The following is a 17,681-nucleotide window of genomic DNA, read 5'->3' on the forward strand; positions in this document are numbered from 1 at the left end:
TACAATTTCGATCTGGCATCTGTGGCAGTGCAGGGGGTTTATTCCTCTGCACTCCACAGCTCCATCTGCCGGTTGGAATTTCTCTCTACCGGTGCTTTTGCACCAAAGCTGGGTTCTCTTATTTAAAACGCGTGGAGGATTTCCGCCGTGTCAGCGCACAAGTTGAGCACTGACCACGGAGATAATTCTCCATTCATTACAAGTTGTCTAGAGATTCTGCTGATCCTCTGCCTCTGGTGCTTGTAGCCATAGCCCCTGAACAAGCATGCAGCATATCAGGTGTTCCTGACATTGTCAGATCAGATAAAGTTAGCTGCATGCTGGTTTCTGGTGTTATTCAGACACTACTGCAGCCAATTAGATCAGCAGGGCTGCCAGGAAACTGGTATTGCTTGAAAGGAAAAATATGGCAGCCTCCATATTCTTCTCACTACAGGAGTCAGAGGTTTCATAAGTCGGAGTTGGATGATTTTTGTACCGACTCCACAGCCCTGAAAATTAACGGAGGGACGGGGGGAGGGAAGCAGTGGGCATGTGGAGAGCCCACTACACATGGCTGCTCCCCCCATTTTTTGCAAGTTTTCATAGGGGCTAAGGCATCCTTTAGGCTACTTACACACCAGGACGTTGCGTTTAGGGGACGTTATAGGGCACAACGCAACGCCTGGTGCTCTCTGATGTGGACGTCAGAGTGAGCCGCATTGTGCAGCTCACGCTGGCGTCTGATGCCGCGATGCGTACTCTTGGATGCATGAGGCATCACGTGGTCCTGCCCGGCCAATCGCCGCACAGAGCGGCCGCTCCAGGAAGTAAACACTGCACGTCACACCGTGCAGTGAATATTAATTAGCCATCTGCCCGGCGGCTCTCCCCTCCTCCCCAACATGACTGAGCATGAGCAAACAGTCTAACGCACAGCATGCAGCACTCTCAACGGATGTGCTGCGTTACAATGTAATGCAACGTGGGCACTGAACAGCCCATTGCAGTTACATTGCTGTGCGGTGGGACTGCGTTACAGGCTGAACTAACGTGCGCCTGTAACGTCTCACTGTGACAGCAGCCTTAAATTGCAAAGTTTGCATAATCCTGAATTAGCCTGAAACTATTTGCATGTCAATGATTGCACTCCAACTCACTCCCTATCCTAACATATCCTCTTGTACTTTAAATTTGATGAACTGTCCAAACAAAATCAACCATTTAAAAAACATCAATTGGATATGTTGGGAATACCGTATGGATGTCCAGACTCTAGCTAAAGTTTCAAGTCTGTTCACTTTCTCACGGTCCTCTGAAAATTGCACAAATTTCACTTACAGAACACAAGTTTGTTTTTTAATCAAAGTTTTATTAGGATTATATCAAAGAATAAAAAAATAAAGTATTTAAAATTAAAAAAAAAAAAAAATACTGATCTTGGCTTATGTCATTGCTCCGCCCCCTGGGCAGGCACTTTGTACAGTATTGTGTAGTGATCCTGTTTATACAACATGTAGACGGAAGGGGTGGATCCCTCAGGGAAGATGTGCCGATTGGTCGCACTGTCCACAGAATCTGCATACTCCACCTGGAGGGGGATGTCCAGCGCCTGCGTCAGGGCCGAGATGTGGATGTGGTCGCTCACCGTGGTCATCGGCTCCACATGCTGCAAGTACAGAAGTGGCACACATTAGTGGAAGTGTTTTTTAACTCCATTTCTCTGGTTACTAGTAGAGCCTGCCAATAAGATGCTTAGAATTCTGAGCAGATGTAAATTTTATGCAAATTCATGCGGCTTGGAAACAAACCAGTCAAATGCAACAGCTGGTTCATCTGACTTTCATTTGCAATCTGCATTAAAAAAAAAAAAAAAATTATAACATTTACACCAACTCAGGGATATTAGCATCTCTTTGACCAGCCCTTCTGAAACTCAAATTTCACCCCTGGTCTAACACATTAAACACAGCATAAAACTAATAAGCAAAACATGACCGATAATCAACCAGGACAGTAACTTTAAAAACAAGCTTCCTCTCCACTTTAGAAGCCAATTAATAAAATTGCCATTAACAAATGAGATTGCATTAAGCTGTATTTGCAGAGTAATTAAAGCTGAGAAACTTCTCCCGCATTCGGGGGGGGGGGGGGGGGGGAGCAGAAGTTTTTCTGCTTTGTTTGCTCTGCATTTATTTGCTTACAAGACAATCTGGGAGTTTGTTATGCAATTAGCAACGTTATCAATTCGCTTCTGTGGACTTTTACCTTCCAGTGACTTCATAATAGTCTGTTTTAGCTACTTTAAGCCCCCGTCTACACGGGGAGATGTGGAGGCGATCTGGCGGCTAATCGATTAGCCGCCGGATCGCGTCCCCGCTCGCCGGATTCGATCCCCCGCTCATCCCCGCTTATCTTCCGCTCGATTCCCTGCCATTGTCCCCTTGCGGGGAACAAGCAGGGAATCGGCAGTAGCAAGATCCGACCTGTCGGATCTTATCAATCGAGCCACACCAGCGGCTCGATTGATAAGCCACATCGCCGCCTCATCTACGCGTGTAGATGAGGCTTTAAAGTGAACGTGAGATGGAGATAGAGAGAGAAAAGTATACATATCTGGGGCTTCCTCGCCATCCTGGATGCTCCACAATTGGCCCTGGAAAGTCCTCTGGTACGGGGCGTACTGCGCATGCACGGCACAGCTGTGTGCACCTGTCACCATGAGCCAGCTGCACCTGCGCAGTTGGCTAAAGGCGGAGGTGCAGAACGTTCCTGGCGATGGGGGAGCATGCGTGGCCGGACTGCAATGACTGGAGGATTTTCCGAGACCCGTTGCGGACAATCCCAGCAGCGCAGAAGAATATCGAGAAAACAATACGCCTGCAGGAAGCCCCAGGTATGTATAATTTTTGTGCTCCATTTACCGATCGGCAAAGTGCTAGGGCAGTAGTAGTACTACCCCATGAGGGTGTTCTTACAGCAGCATTTCGATTTTTAGCAAGTCGAAAACGTGCTGCTCGTACCATTTTTAGGATTCTTTTACGCTGCAATTACAATTTTCACAGGATGCTAAAAAAAAAAATAAAAAAAAAAATGCAGGACTTTTTTTTTTATTGCATCAAAATCTCAGTTGCAAAAAAAAAAAAAGCCGGATCTGCTAGAGGTTTTTGGGGTGCACTGGGCCATAGTGTAAACGAACCTGAAGACAGGGGGCTCTGTACTGCGCACCCACGAGTGTACGAGAGGGCGCTCGCGCCTGTACAGTAGCCCATCTTCGGGAGCACTCTGGCACAACGGCATAGAGAGCAGAATTTGCCCAAAATGGTTGATTACTACAACCAGGAGCTAGCGCTGCAACAGGGACCAAGAGGGGAGCAGGAAGGCTCTATTGGACCCAGAGCCTTCCCTCTCCTTAGGTGAGTTTTTTTTTTTGTACAATATTCACTTTAAAAAAGGACGCATCCGAGGAGCTAGCTGTCCTCTGCCCTCGCCGCAGCTCCGCCGGTGGCCTGGAGTCCTCTCCAATACCAGAGGCTCTGCGCAGTACAGTCCCGATGAAGTCAGTGCGACTCAGTGAGCCGCATGGTGACGTGCAAGCAGAGGCCGACCTGGCGAGGGAGCCACTGGAGCTGCGGTGAGGGCACAGGATAAAGCCCCAGATAAGTGGCTTTTTTTTGTGACTCCTCAGACCTTCCCTTTAAAGTTTTAAAGCAGAGATGTAATTTTGAGTGTCACACCCCTCTCAGCCCATCTTAATAAAAGTCAGCCCCGTTGCGTATCAGAGACCTGCGCGCAGAAGTCCGTGATGTTCATCCCCTCCTCCACAAACGGCTGGTAGAATTCGGCGCGGTTCCTCAGGTAGGCCGATGTGATGAGCCTCAGGTATTTGACCACTGTGTCCGAGAAGTACGGGTGGTTAAACACTTTGTGGAGACCCGAAAGTGTGCCGTCCTTGTCTGCCAATTCTACAATACTAAGAAACTGCAGTTAGTTCAACTCTCTGAAAGGGGTTTATTGGTTTTCAGTAGAGATGGCCAATGGGGAAGCTGGGAATTCCACACAGCTTGGAACTGGGCCAATAGGAGAGAAACAGGAAGTGAATCCGATTGGCTCATTTCTAAGCTGCATGCAGAATTCCTGGCATTTCATTGGCCATGTCTGGTTTCCATTATAGTTTGACAACATTTGTTAGATGTCCAAAATGTTAGGCAATTCATAGTTTAACAGGACTGCACTTTGACCACTGATGACAGAATGCAGCAGCGACAGCTAGGAGCACACTGCAATAAGAGACCACACTGCTATGACTACTGTGCAACTATTTAAAGTCTACCCCAAGTCAAAGTTTAGGGCCAAGGCCAGATTTACAACTCAGAGACCTGTAGGAACAGGCAATCTATTGCACCCCCCCCCTTAATTAGGTGCACTTATCACCTAACACAAATAAACTTTCAGCACACTTACAAGCAAAATAAACTCAACGTAAGTTAGTTGTTCCAGATTGACTGCATTTCAATATTACTTTGACCTTAAACGGATACTGTAGGGGGGGCGGGGGAAAATTAGTTTAACTTACCCAGGGCTTCTAATGGTCCCCTACAGACATCCTGTACCCGCGCAGCCACTCACCGATGCTCCGGCCCCGCCTCACTTCTGGAATTTCAGACTTTAAAGTCTGAAAACCACTGCGCCTGCGCAGCTGCATACTCGCTCCCGCTGATGTCACCAGGAGTGTATTGCACAAGTCCAGTATGGTCGTTGGTCTGCGCAGTATGCTCCTGGTGCCATCAGCGGGAGCGAGGACACGGCAATGCAGGCGCAGTGGTTTTCAGACTTTAAAGTCAAATTCCAGAAGTGAACGGGAGGCGGGGCTGGAGCATCGGGGAGTGGCTGCGCAGGCACACGATGTCTGCGGGGGACCATTAGAAGCCCCGGGTAACTTCAACTCATTTTCCCCCGACCCCCCTACAGTATCCCTTTAATTATACTATAATTTTTGTTCTTTGGGAGCTTAAAAATGTAACATAGAAAAAAGGTGAAACCAGAGGTGAACAGGTGAAAAGGCTTTTTGAATCATGACCAATATGTCCAACTATCTTCCAAACTTGATAAGAAAAAAAAATCAAGATAAGTTGGGCGTGTGTACGACTGGCAAGCGAGAAGATGACCAATGGACAACAGGTTGTATACCAGATCCAACCGGTGGATCAATCTGACCAACTATCATGCAGGTTGGACCGTGTGTACAAGTCTTTTGAACAACGTTGTTGTTTTTGAATGCGGAAATATTGTGTAGTTTGTTGTTATTTAGCTTGCACACATAGTATTTAAAGGGCCCCCGAGCAGTGCAGAAACTATGGAAAGATGCATACCATTTTGAAGCTCTCTTTCCAACGCCAAATAAACCGCCACCCTACGCCTTTTAGTTTTCGCTATTTTCGCAATTGAAATTCACTACAGTTTCGATCGCGAAAATAGCGAAAACTAGAAAGGCGTAGGGTGGCGATTTATGTGGCGTTGGAAAGAGGAGAAAAAGCTTCAAAATGGTATGCATCTTTCCATAGTTTCTGCACTGCTCGGGGGCCCTTTAAGTGAGTTGGTTGTTTAGTTGGTTGGCGTGTGCGTACGCACTTGTCAGGTTAACAACTTGTTGGTCATGTTGTACAGTTGGTTGAGGTCAGTGATCTGAGGAGGGTGTCTGCCTCTCCCCCATAAGGCCCCTGTAGGCTCGTGCCTGCAGTGCCTTATGGAAAATCCAGCCCTGTTTTGGAGGAAGGGGGAAAAAAATAAATAAATAAATAAATAAATAAATAAATCGCAAACCCAAGAAGAAGGTGGCCTCTGGATCCCAGTGAAGCTTCCTTCGCTGTCCTCCAGTCCCCAGCCACCAGACATGGACCTTCCAATGATTACCGTCAAGTAAGTAATCTGATCGGGGCCGCGCTTTTCAAGTCCAAGTGCACCTGCGCGAGTATGGCCGCGCCTGCGCAGTAAGCTGGAGCACTTGTGCCTCTATGCCACTGCACATGCACAGCTGGGCTTGCGCCAGAAAAGAATAAACGCAACCCTGATCAGATTACTGACAAGCCCTTGTTGGTAATCATTGGAAGGTCAGTGCGCCATACGTTTGTCGCCCTTGGGCATAGTTTGCCCATCACTGTACTAGCCACACCAACTATGGTGGAGGATTGATCTAGTTGGCAGGAAGGAGTGTTTTATTAGCCACATTTGCTAAGGAATGCATGTGTATCGTCATACTGGCCACACTGGTAGGAGGGCTGGGCTAGCGCAGGGCAACCTACACCCCGTGACGCTGGAGGGTGGCGATCTGCTCCTTTCCCCTTCTCACTCCCAAAAATTATGTGCAGCGCACATACAAGAGAAGCAACTTATCCAATCACACTCTCCAATGGCAATCTCCGTGGCGACAGCAGTCATGTGACCTACTGTCAGGGCCAGTGCACACCAAAAACCTCTAGCAGATCTGCTAACGCTAGAGGTTTTTGAAGCAGATTTCCAGAGAGATTCCTAGGCATGTTTAGAGACGTTTTCTGAACGTGGAGGACTCCAATGGTTTCTTATCTATGCAGGACAAAGCAAACAGCAACACCAAAAACTATCTGCCCAGAAATCAAAATTGGATGTGTGTAGGTACCAGTAAAGATGGTCAACAAGATGCAATTAATCGGAATACATGCAAGTTGCATGCAGTTTGGAATTGGCCAATCCAAATCCTCAGGACCTGCATTACAATAGCTCATTACAGTGACGTAAAAACAACATAGGTGAAAGGTGAGTAGCACTCAGTCCAAAGAAACAGAAGGGCAACTTACTGTTACTTGCAGGGTACTGCATATTACAGCTGAATTAAATGAAGGTGAATCACAAAGCATATCCCAATGCACAAGAAGACGGACCAACAAAGGATGGGCTTTAGCAGCAGGAGACCAGCTAGAGTGCCTTTGGCATCACAGAAAAATAGGAAGAGACGCCCATTGTGGGCCCTTGCCATCATGCTCCACTGGTCTCAAACTGGTTTGAGGATAATCAGAGTTTAACCCGCTTCCATGGCCAGCTCAGTCCCCTGACCTCAATCCTATTGAGCATTTGTGGGGTGAAATCTAAAGATCACTTCAAAGCTTGAAACCGCCACCATCCAATCTGGCCCAACTTAGAGCTGCCATTATGTCAGCATGGGCCAACATTCCTCAGCTATATTGGCTGTGAACAGAGGTAAAGGTGTACCAACTCGTTAGAGGGTCTCTCTAATTTTTTTTTGGCCACAAAGTGTGGTTTTCATGCAAGTCAAGATCTCTAAACCTGCTTCAGGTCCCATTTTTTGGGTGTCACCAAAACTGCAAAGCCCTTCTAATCTGCAGGTATCCGGCCTATTTTAGAAGCACTCTGCAGTGTCATATGGACTGGGACCCCCCCCCCCCCCCTCCAAATTTAGTGCTCTCCACACTTACAATCTTGTAGCTCGGGCGGAAGTGATGTTCCTCGAATCCGGCGTTCAGAAGCTCATCCTGGCTGCCCACCAGACGATCCCTGAACCTGAAACACAATGCAGCTTGGGTCACACAGGTAGGAACGCACCGCTCTACATGCAGCCAGGCCCATAGCACCTAACTTTTGGAGGGACAGTCCCTCTTTGGGATCCAAATCCCCCTGTCCCTCCTTCAGAAACTATGTACAAATCTATTGGGGGGGGGGGGGGGGGGGGGGGTGTGAAGGAAAGCCTGACAGCTGGTTCGTAAAAAACTGTCACTTCTTCAGAGGCAGTGGGTTCTACTGCTTCCGAATAAGTGACAGCCCCCCCAAGCGGTATCTATCTACACAAGCTGCAATTAAGGGTTTTTAAGGAGTTTGGGGCCTTCTTTTTTTTACATGGAGATCCGTGTACATATATGTATTTTCTACCGAAACGTGTTTGACCCTTAACTTTATCTCCATCAATTAAATTGATATATTTCTTATTTTTAAAAATGTTAAAATGTAGAAAAAAAAAACTAAATTGGTGTGGTTTGAATGAGAAAACGACATCCTTTAACTCTGGATTCTTTGTGATTCGCATGGTGAGGGGTGTGGTTAGAGGTGTGACAGGGGCGTGTCTTAATGTGTCCCTCTTTCTTATCTCAAAAAGTTGGTAGGTATGCAGGCCTGATCTGTAACAGCTAGAGACACCCAATGAGACGCCAAAGATTCCGGCTAGCATCCAAACTTAGTGCAAATTGTATGCAGCTTGGAAATGCGCCGCACAAATAAATAGGAAGTGCATTTGGTGAACTCAACTCCAAGTTACAGTTTGCATGGATTGAAGGTTTTTTTTTTTTTGGTGGGGGTGGGGGGGGGGGGGGGATATGACATTTTATGCAGCTAATACAGTGGGGGAGTAGGGAGAAAGAGCAAAATCAGTAGAACACTTGTCCTCTCTTCGCTTGTCCTCTGGGGGGTGGCGACAGAGGGCCTTGGGCAGTGAAAAAAAGTGTTCAAGTCTAGCCCCCAGGTTGGAGGTTAGAATGCTGTCTTACCGGAAGACTTCTTCTTGCTTGCCAAGCAAGGACTCCAGGTGAGCAAAGGCCAGACCCCTGTAGAAGCAGCTGCCATCAGCTCGGGTCTTGCGTATCGCACAGTACCACTGCTGGAGATCCTGGTGGGTATGGAGAGGAAAAAGAAAAAAAAAAAAAAAAAAAAACAGTTGAATGCCAAATGATTAACAAACCCCTCCCATTCTAATGCTACTGTTCTGCAAATGTATGCAGTTTACATTTGGATCCGCCCCAACCATCAGATGTTGCAGTTAATTAGTCCATTCCCAAGGGGCAAACATTAGCATGGACTTAATGTTAAAGGAGTACTGTAAGCCCCCCCCCCCCCCCCCCCAAAAAAAAAGGAAGAATGAGGACAGGAAGATTGTCCCGGCGCAGGCACTGGACGTCTTCAGGAAACCGAAAGAAGCCCCAGGTAAGTTAAACTTTTTTTTTTTTTTTTTTTTCCAGGCCTACAGTACTCCTTTAAAGAGGCCCTGTAGTGACATAATATAATGCAGTAAATGATTCAGTCTCCCCTTTTGTGTCTTGGAGTTCATTACACATTTTATTCATCATGTTACTTTTGTAATGGTCATTACCAATTCTATATTTGTGTACATTTGTCTGTATTATTATGTACCCCATGTTAGTTTTTTACTTTGTACAGTACCACAGAATATGTTGGCGCTTTATAAATAATAAAATACCCACTTTTGTGGTCATGTTCCTGGTTTCACTGTGATGCTAGGTACACACGATACATCCTTTGGTGGAAGGAGGAGAATTCGATATGGCAGGTAAATATAACAAAATTGTATTTTGTGTACCTAGCATAAGAGATCTAGATTCTAGAAGATGGAAAGATCTATTTTATGTAACCCCATCCTCCCACTGCTGCTTAGCCTAGGCTGTTTAACTATACAGCATTCTCCTCACTGGCTTCGGGGTTCTCAGAAACAAAATATTCTGCAGTGATCACCTGACAGCAGTGAGGATGTCACTACCTGTGATAAATTTAGGAATTCAGGGTACGGAAAGATTTTACAATGGGCAAAGACTGACTAAATAATCTGTAAATGATATTGTGCAGACATTTTTTTTTTATCATTTTCACTTGTTCTTCTTTAAGGTGCCTATTAATAGTACGATTTTCATAAATGATTCTTTACGTCGATCAGATAAATCTGCAAATCATAAATATAAAAGTTTATTTATATAAAAGTCAGCACGAAAATGAGAGAAAAAAAATTTGGAAGGATCGTATCTGAGGTTATTTAAAATAAAAAATTGTACAGTTTTTGGATCAATACGATCATTTCCAATCAATTACTTCAAATTTAAACTACAATATAGGACTGCATTTTTTGGGCTATAAGACTCACTTTCTCCCCCCCCCCCCCACCAAGTTGATATAAAAAAGTCACTGCGTCTTATAGTCCAAATGCAGGGAGTTCCCGACTAGTGAACGTCTGCCAATACTAACCTCCAACCTGTCGCAATGCCGGGGACTCTCTGTACGGTGCCCATGCAGAGGAGGACACAGGGGGACAGAGGGAGACGCAAGAGGTACAAGGTACAAAGAGGACATAAACCACAAGATGCCCCTTCACCATGGATGCACCAGGTTTAGTATATATTTTTTCCCCTGGTTTTTGTCCTCTAAACCTAGGTGGGTCTTATAGTCCTAAAAATACGGTAAATATTGTTAAACAGTAGCATTAATGGACATCTTTATTAGCATCTCATTCATCATCCCTGGTCACCATGGAGATTACTCAGTCGCATTACCTTTAGTTTGGCTTGGTACTGCGGTTCGTTGGCGTGTTCTTCGATAAACGCAGCAAAGTCGACCTTCTCAGATATCAGTTCAAAGGAATCATCGCAACTCTGAGAAGATAAATCATTCCGGAATCAGCAAATATATAAATAGAACCAGAAGCAAAGCGGCAATGTACAAGCATGTGTCAGGATACAAGTGCCAGAATATAAGCCAATAGTATTTCCAGATCAAGGTGTTGGCTCTCTCCAATGTGTGACATCATTGCCTGGGGAAGGGGGGCTGGACTGGCTGTGCGCATGCATAAACTGGTGCGCTCTCACAGATGTGTGCGCCATCACTGCCTTTGCAAGGGGTACTGGACTGTCTGTGCGCATGCATAAGCTGGTGCGCTCCATCAGTGCCTGGGGAAGGGGTGCTGGACTGGCTGTGCGCATGCATAAACTGGTGCGCTCACCAATGTGTGCCATCAATGCCAGGGTGAGGGGGACTGGCTGTGCGCATGCATAAGCTGGTGCGATCTCACTGATGTGTGCGCCACTGCCATCAGTGCCTGGCCTAGGGGTGCTGGACTGGCTGTGCGCATGCATAAACTGGTGCATCGTTGTGCGCCAGTGAACTACATGCATGCTATAATATTAAAGGACAGTAGGACACCTGAAGCGAGAGGGTAGGAATACACTAGGCCAGTGATGGCTAACCTTGGCACTCCAGCTGTAATGGAACTACAAGTCCCATGAGGCATTGCAATACTCTGACGGCTCTAAGCATAACTCTGGGAGTCAGAGGAATGATGGGATTTGTAGTTTTGTCACAGCTGGAGTGCCAAGGTTAGCCATCAATGCACTAGGCAGTGCGGGAAAGGTCGCGTTTTGCAGCATGTGCATATTTAGTGCGTTTGCAGTTTTTCTTGCGTTTTAATGCATTTGCATATATAAAATTTCGCATGTTTTCTTTTTTTATGCAAACCACTAAGTCAACAGAAAGCGAAGCAGAAATACAATTTTTTTTTTTTTTTAAATGGCTAAAAGCATACAAAATGCATAAAAAAAAAAAAAAAAAAAAAAAAAAAAAACGCCCTAAAAACGCAATACCCCTACGTCACCATTGACTTTCATTATGCGCTTTTTAGATGCATTTTCAAACATATGCAACAAAACGTGAAAAAAAAAAAAAAAAAAAAACACACACACACACACACACACACCACACTGCAGAACGCAAACCGATTTTTTTTTTTTTTTTTTTTTTTTTTATGCGGCCTATTGAGTTGCATTAGGTGCAAAACGCTAGTGTTTCTACCAAGTGTGTTCCCAACCAGAGGGATATAGAGGTCAACATATTTATTTCCATTTAAAGGGACCCTGGACAACCCCCCCCCCCCAAAAAAAAATCTGAACTCACCCGGGGCTTCCTCCAGCCCCCCCCCATAGCTCACAAGGTACCTCAGTGTCCTCCTGGTGCATACATATCAAATCGGCGCAAGATACAGCCGCGTATGGCTTACCCTGCTGCTGCGCAAGTTCCCGGCGTTAAATACTATTCCCCCTCCAGGTCCACGTGCCATGGATAGGGGGGGGGGGGGGAGGGGAATGATGTAATTCAGCTTCCAACGATTGCTGGAGGCTGAATTAGTGTTTTATATGTAACTTCATCTCAAACAACAAACAAACACAGAACATTTATATCGCGCTTTTCTCCTGGCGGACTCAAAGCGCCAGAGCTGCAGCCACTAGGACGCGCTCTATAGGCAGTAGCAGTGTTAGGGAGACTTGCCCAAGGTCTGGCTTACTGAACAGGCAGAGCCGAGATTCGAACCCTGGTCTCCTGTGTCAGAGGCAGAGCCCTTAACCATTACACCTTCCAGCCACCATCTCAGTCTTCTGACGGCGCCGAAGTTACTCACTGCTGCGCCGAAAACAACTGCTCCGATCCTGGTCCCCTCCGGTCTCCCACTGGCAGCTCCGTTAGGTGCGCGACATTGGACGAATCATGCGCCTGGCGCTGTAAATGTTCTGTGCAAGTGCGTTTCATTCTTTCGAGAACCCCGCAAGCGCAGAGTGTTCCCTGAAGCCGGGAGCATGCACGCGATTTCAGCCGAAGTCACGCACCTAACAGTGCCAGAGGCTGCACTCGGGCGATTTCTAATAGACTTCATGCTGAAATCGATCAAATCCTTGTGCAATGTGTGGGCACTGCAGGCAATAGATTGGTCGCTGATCAGATAGTGAACTAAAGGGGCCCATACACTGGTCGATTTCAGCCATTGATCTACCGATTCTATAGCATCGATCAGAAATCAATTCTTTCAAATCTATCAATCGTTGGCTGATTTCGATGGATTTGATCTGACAGGATGGAAGATCTAGGTCGATCTGCTGCTGGTAGCAGATCCATGGCCCATAGAGTTGCATTGGATCTAATGGTCCAATAATGCATTAAAAAGGTGGCCACACACGATACAATAAAATGATCCGATTTTACGTCAATTCAATAAATATAATTAAAAAAAAAAAAAAAAAAAAAAAGCTTTTTTTCATGCGACTGAAAAATCCGATTGCCTTTCCCAGTTTTTTTTCTTTAATTGATCCGGAATGCTGGAAATTTTGCTTTAATTTTTCTAAAGATTGTATAGTGTGTTAGATTGTCAATTTATTAATATACACAGCCTAGCAATTTTCTCAGCATGTCCAATCATTTTTATCATAATTGGGGAATAATTGAACATAGGTGTACCTCGGGGTGTCTTCTTTCTAAAATGGGGTCATTTGTGGGGTTCCTATACTGCCCTGGCATTTTAGGGGCCCAAAACCATGAGGAGTAGTCTGGAAACCAAAATCCTCAAGATGACCTGTAAAATCCTAAAGGTACTCATAGGACTTTGGGCCCCTTAGCGCACCTAGGCTGCAAAAAAGTGTCACACATGTAGTATCGCCGTACTCAGGAGAAGTAGTACAATGTGTTTTAGGGTATATATTTATTCATACCCATGCTGGGTGGGAGAAATCTCTCTGTAAATTGACAATTGTGTGTAAAGAAAAAAATAAATAACTTTCTACCACCCAGCATGGATATGTGTAAAAATACACCCCAAAACACATACTATTTCTCCTGAGTACGGCGATACCACATATGACACTTTTTTTTGCAGCCTAACTGCGCTAAGGGGCCCAAAGTCCAATGAGCATCTTTAGGCTTTACAGGGGTGCTTACAAATTAGCACCCCCAAAATACCAGGTCAGTAAACACACCACAAATGACCCCATTTTGGAAAGTAGACACCCCAAAGTATTCAAAGAGGGGCATGGTTGGCGAGTCCGTGGCAGATTTCAATTTTTTTTGTCGCAAGTTAGCAGAAATGGAAACTTATTTTTTTTAATTTTTTTTTCGTCACAAAGTGTCATTTTCTGCTAACTTGTGACAAAAAATAAAATCTATGGACTCACCATGCCTCTTGGTGTATACTTTGGGATGTCTTCTTTCCAAAATGGGGTCATTTGGGGGGTATTTATACTATCCTGGAATTTTAGCACCTCCTGAAACCTGACAGGTGCTCAGAAAAGTCAGAGATGCTTCAAAATGGGAAAATTCACTTTTTGCACCAGTTTATAAATGCTATAACTTTTACTCAAACCAATAAATATACACTGAATGGATTTTTTTAATCAGACATGTAGCACAATAAATTTGGACAAAAATGTATATAGAAATTTTACTTTATTTGAAAAATGTCAGCACAGAAAAGTATAAAAAAAAAAAAAAAAAAAAATTGACAAAATTCATGTCTCTTTTGATGAAAATAATAATAATAATAATAAAAAAACAAAAAACAAAAAAAAAAAATGCAGCAGCAATCAAATAGCACCAAAAGAAAGCTGTATTAGTGACAAGAAAAAGGAGGTAAAATTCATTTAGGTGGTAGGTTGTATGACCGAGCAATAAACCGTTAAATCTGCAGTGGTCTGAGTGGAAAAGAAAAAAAGTGTCCGGTCCTTAACCTCTTGACGACCAGCTAACGCCGATTGGCGTAAACTGGTCGTCTGCTCGGTCGAGCGGCCTTTCTATGTCCGTTCACGGAGGGTGTCTCCGTGAACAGCCGGAGAGCCGCCGATCGCGGCTCGCCGGCAAAATGTAAACACGCGGGGAAGAAATCCCCGCTGTTTACATCATACGGCGCTGCTGCGCAGCAGCGCCGTAAGGCAGATCGGCGATCCCCGGCCTCTGATTGGCCGGGGATCGCCGGCATATGATAGGCTGAAGCCTATCCTACAATGCGCAGGACGGATATCCGTCCTGCGCAGCCAATGGAGGGAGAGGGAGGGACGGGAAGGAAGAAAGCGCCGAAAACGCTGCGGGGATCGCCGGCATATGATAGGCTGAAGCCTATCCTACAATGCGCAGGACGGATATCCGTCCTGCGCAGCCAATGGAGGGAGAGGGAGGGACGGGAAGGAAGAGAGCGCCGAAAACGCTGCGGAGGGGGGCTTTGAAGAGCCCCCCCCCCCCCTGCAAAGCGCAGCAAGCTTCTACCAGCCCCCTGCAGCAGTCCTGAGGATTAGTGAGTGGCTGCGAGGGCACAGGACTGCTGCAGGGGGCTGGTAGAAGCCCCAGGTGAGTAAAACTTTTTTTCTGGCTTAAAGAGAATCTGTATTGTTAAAATACACAAAAATAAACATACCAGTGCGTTAGGGGACATCTCCTATTACCCTCTGTCACAATTTCGCCGCTCCCCGCCGCATTAAAAGTGGTTAAAAACAGTTTTAAAAAGTTTGTTTATAAACAAACAAAATGGCCACCAAAACAGGAAGTAGGTTGATGTACAGTATGTCCACACATAGAAAATACATCCATACACAATCAGGCTGTATACACCCTTCCTTTTGAATCTCAAGAGATCATTGTGTGTTTCTTTCCCCCTTCTGCTCTCATGCACTTAAGTTTCAGGCTGCTCGTTTCTTCCTGCAAACAGCTTTGCCCTTGTCTGTAATTCCTCAGTATGTGAAAGCCCAGCCAGCTCAGAGGAAGATTTATCCAGCTTGTAAAAGATAAGAGAGAAGCTGCTCTAATCTAAATAACACACAGGCCGTGTGCATAGAGGGGCCTGGAAGGGGGAGTTCATAGCAGAACCACAACACTGAAGAACTTGGCAGCCTTCCAGACACAGGCCTGACAAGTCTGACAAGAGAGAGATAAGTTGATTTATTACAGAGACTGTGATAGTACAAAGTGCTGCAGTAGTAAGCCAGAACACATTAGAATAGCTTTTGGAACTTGTAGGATGATAAAAAACAGGATGCAATTTTTGTTACAGAGTCTCTTTAAGGTTCACTTTAAGTGGTTACAAAAAATCCTCCCGTGGGCGCAGCCTCTAAAACTGCGTACCGCCAGGGAGGTTAAAGGAAATATTGAGGGAAAAAAAAAAAAACCCACCATCTATTTACCTGGGGCTTCCTCCAGCCCCTGGCAGTCAATCTGTCCCTTGCCGCAGCTCTGGGGTCTCCTCCGTTGCAGATGCAGAGTGCCAACCTCGCCAGGGTGCAATCTTCTGCAACTGCGCGATCCCGTGTCCAGGAGGGTACGCAGGTGCAGTAGTTTTACGCTTGTGCAGAACACTGCAGGCCACGTGAGCACAATCAGTGCAGAGTTCTCCCGGCCACATGCTGTAGGATGTGCGCAACCCGGCCAGCACCCGCGCAGTGACGCCCGACTCCAGCGACCCGGAGGTGGATCCCAGGGGCTTTTAGGTAAGATTTAGCGGGCAGAAAACAGAGAAGGGGGGAGGAATGGATTAAGATGTAACTGGGCCCTAGGCAAGGTAGTAGATTTGGGGCCCTCTTGTGGTCCTTTTAGTAAGCTGAAGAGCAGAGAGGTCAAAAAAGGTGGCAGGTGGGCCCTTTGATACCCAGTATCCCCCCGCCACCTGCCTAGGTTGCCTGGTGGATGATCCTGCTCATTTCTCTAAGTTAATTTGGCTCTACTATATAAAAAAATAAAAAAATTATATATGTCAGCCTCCATTTACTTCTCACTTCAGGTTCCCTTTAAATGGTTAAATGCCAGTATAGGATTTAATGGACATCTGAAGTGAGAGGAATATGGAGGCTGCCATATTTATTTTTCCTTTTAAGCAATACCAGTTGCCTGGCTACCCTGCCTCTAAGGGCCCGTTTCCACTTGTGCGGTGCGAATTTCGCATCGCATGCGGGTGTATGCAAATTTTTGAGCAAATTCGCATGAATGACGCTGTATGCGAATTTAACCATGGCAGTGCCGGTGTGCTTTTCCATTGATTTACATGCGAATTCGCATGAAAACTCGTATACCAAAGCCGCAGGCGATTTCCCTATTAAATACATTAGCGGCGATTCGCATGCATTCCACACGCAGGCGAATTCTGAGGAAACGCATGCAGATTCGCCGATAGTGGAAACGGGCCCTAACACTTTTAGCCATAGACCCAAGCATGCAGCATATTAGGTTCTTTTGACAATATTGTCAGATCTGAGAAGATTAGCTGCATGCTTGTTTCTGGTGTGATTCAGACACTACTGCAGCCAAAGAGTTCAGCAAGACTTACCAGGAAACTGGTATTGTTTAATAGGAAATAAATATGGCAGCCTCATGTTCTGTAAAGCAGCACAATCCAATTTCTAGGATCAGAGATAAACATACAAGCACGTTTACAAACAAGCCATACTAGCCTAATCTGATCACCTGATATGTCCCAGCCTACATCTCCCCTGCATAGACTCCTTCAGAGATTATATACCAACCCTATCACATACAGGCACACACCTAGCACTGTATTGGATCAGATTACATCATCATAAAAACTTTTCATAACTCTGCAAAACTTTACAAATACCCAGAAAACAAACTTCCAGCCTGACAATAAAAATCTGCTACTTTGTATAATAATAATAATAAACAGACATGACCTGTCGGTACAGCTGTGCTGTTATTACGTTACAGGAATGGCAGATATCTTCCTCCAACACTCACCATGTCTCCTCCTGTACTGCAGCTTGTTCCTGCTCTGACCACAGCCACGCCCACTCCAGCTAACCCCTCCCCACATTTAAAGAGTCCACAGCTGTCTGCACAGATAATAGTCAGCTCATTACTTGCTCTGGGGGCGTGGCAGCCAAAGTTCAGGTTTCCAGTATGGTAGCAATAGGGAATGCAGAGGTTTTGACCACACAGGGGCCCCTGGACCAGAGGGGCCCTCCTTCATTCATCTCATTAGCATTTCATTAATGCTTTGCTGGTAATGAACACCTCTCAGGGCTGGTGCACACCGAGCGGCTTTTTCAGCGTTTCTGCAGCCGCTTGCGGCTGCGGATCCGCTTGGTCAATGTATCTCAATGGGGGTGTGCACACCAGAGCGGGAGGCA

At 45.7% G+C, this 17,681-nt stretch overlaps 1 protein-coding gene across 1 annotated transcript; it reads right to left on the reverse strand.

Annotated features, from left to right (window-relative positions):
- Nucleotides 1–1,330: 1,330 nt before the first annotated feature.
- Nucleotides 1,331–17,330, reverse strand: OTUB2 (OTU deubiquitinase, ubiquitin aldehyde binding 2). The gene is made up of 6 exons (XM_068252318.1): nucleotides 17,290–17,330; nucleotides 10,299–10,397; nucleotides 8,511–8,629; nucleotides 7,449–7,533; nucleotides 3,766–3,960; nucleotides 1,331–1,648 (listed from the first exon to the last, which is right to left on the reverse strand). Exons 1-6 carry the CDS (start codon nucleotides 17,290–17,292, stop codon nucleotides 1,430–1,432), a joined length of 720 nt encoding a protein of 239 aa, XP_068108419.1. The 5' UTR covers nucleotides 17,293–17,330; the 3' UTR covers nucleotides 1,331–1,429.
- Nucleotides 17,331–17,681: the final 351 nt, after the last annotated feature.

Source organism: Hyperolius riggenbachi, chromosome 9, assembly GCF_040937935.1.
Source record: "Hyperolius riggenbachi isolate aHypRig1 chromosome 9, aHypRig1.pri, whole genome shotgun sequence".
Taxonomy (NCBI): Eukaryota; Metazoa; Chordata; class Amphibia; order Anura; family Hyperoliidae; genus Hyperolius; species Hyperolius riggenbachi.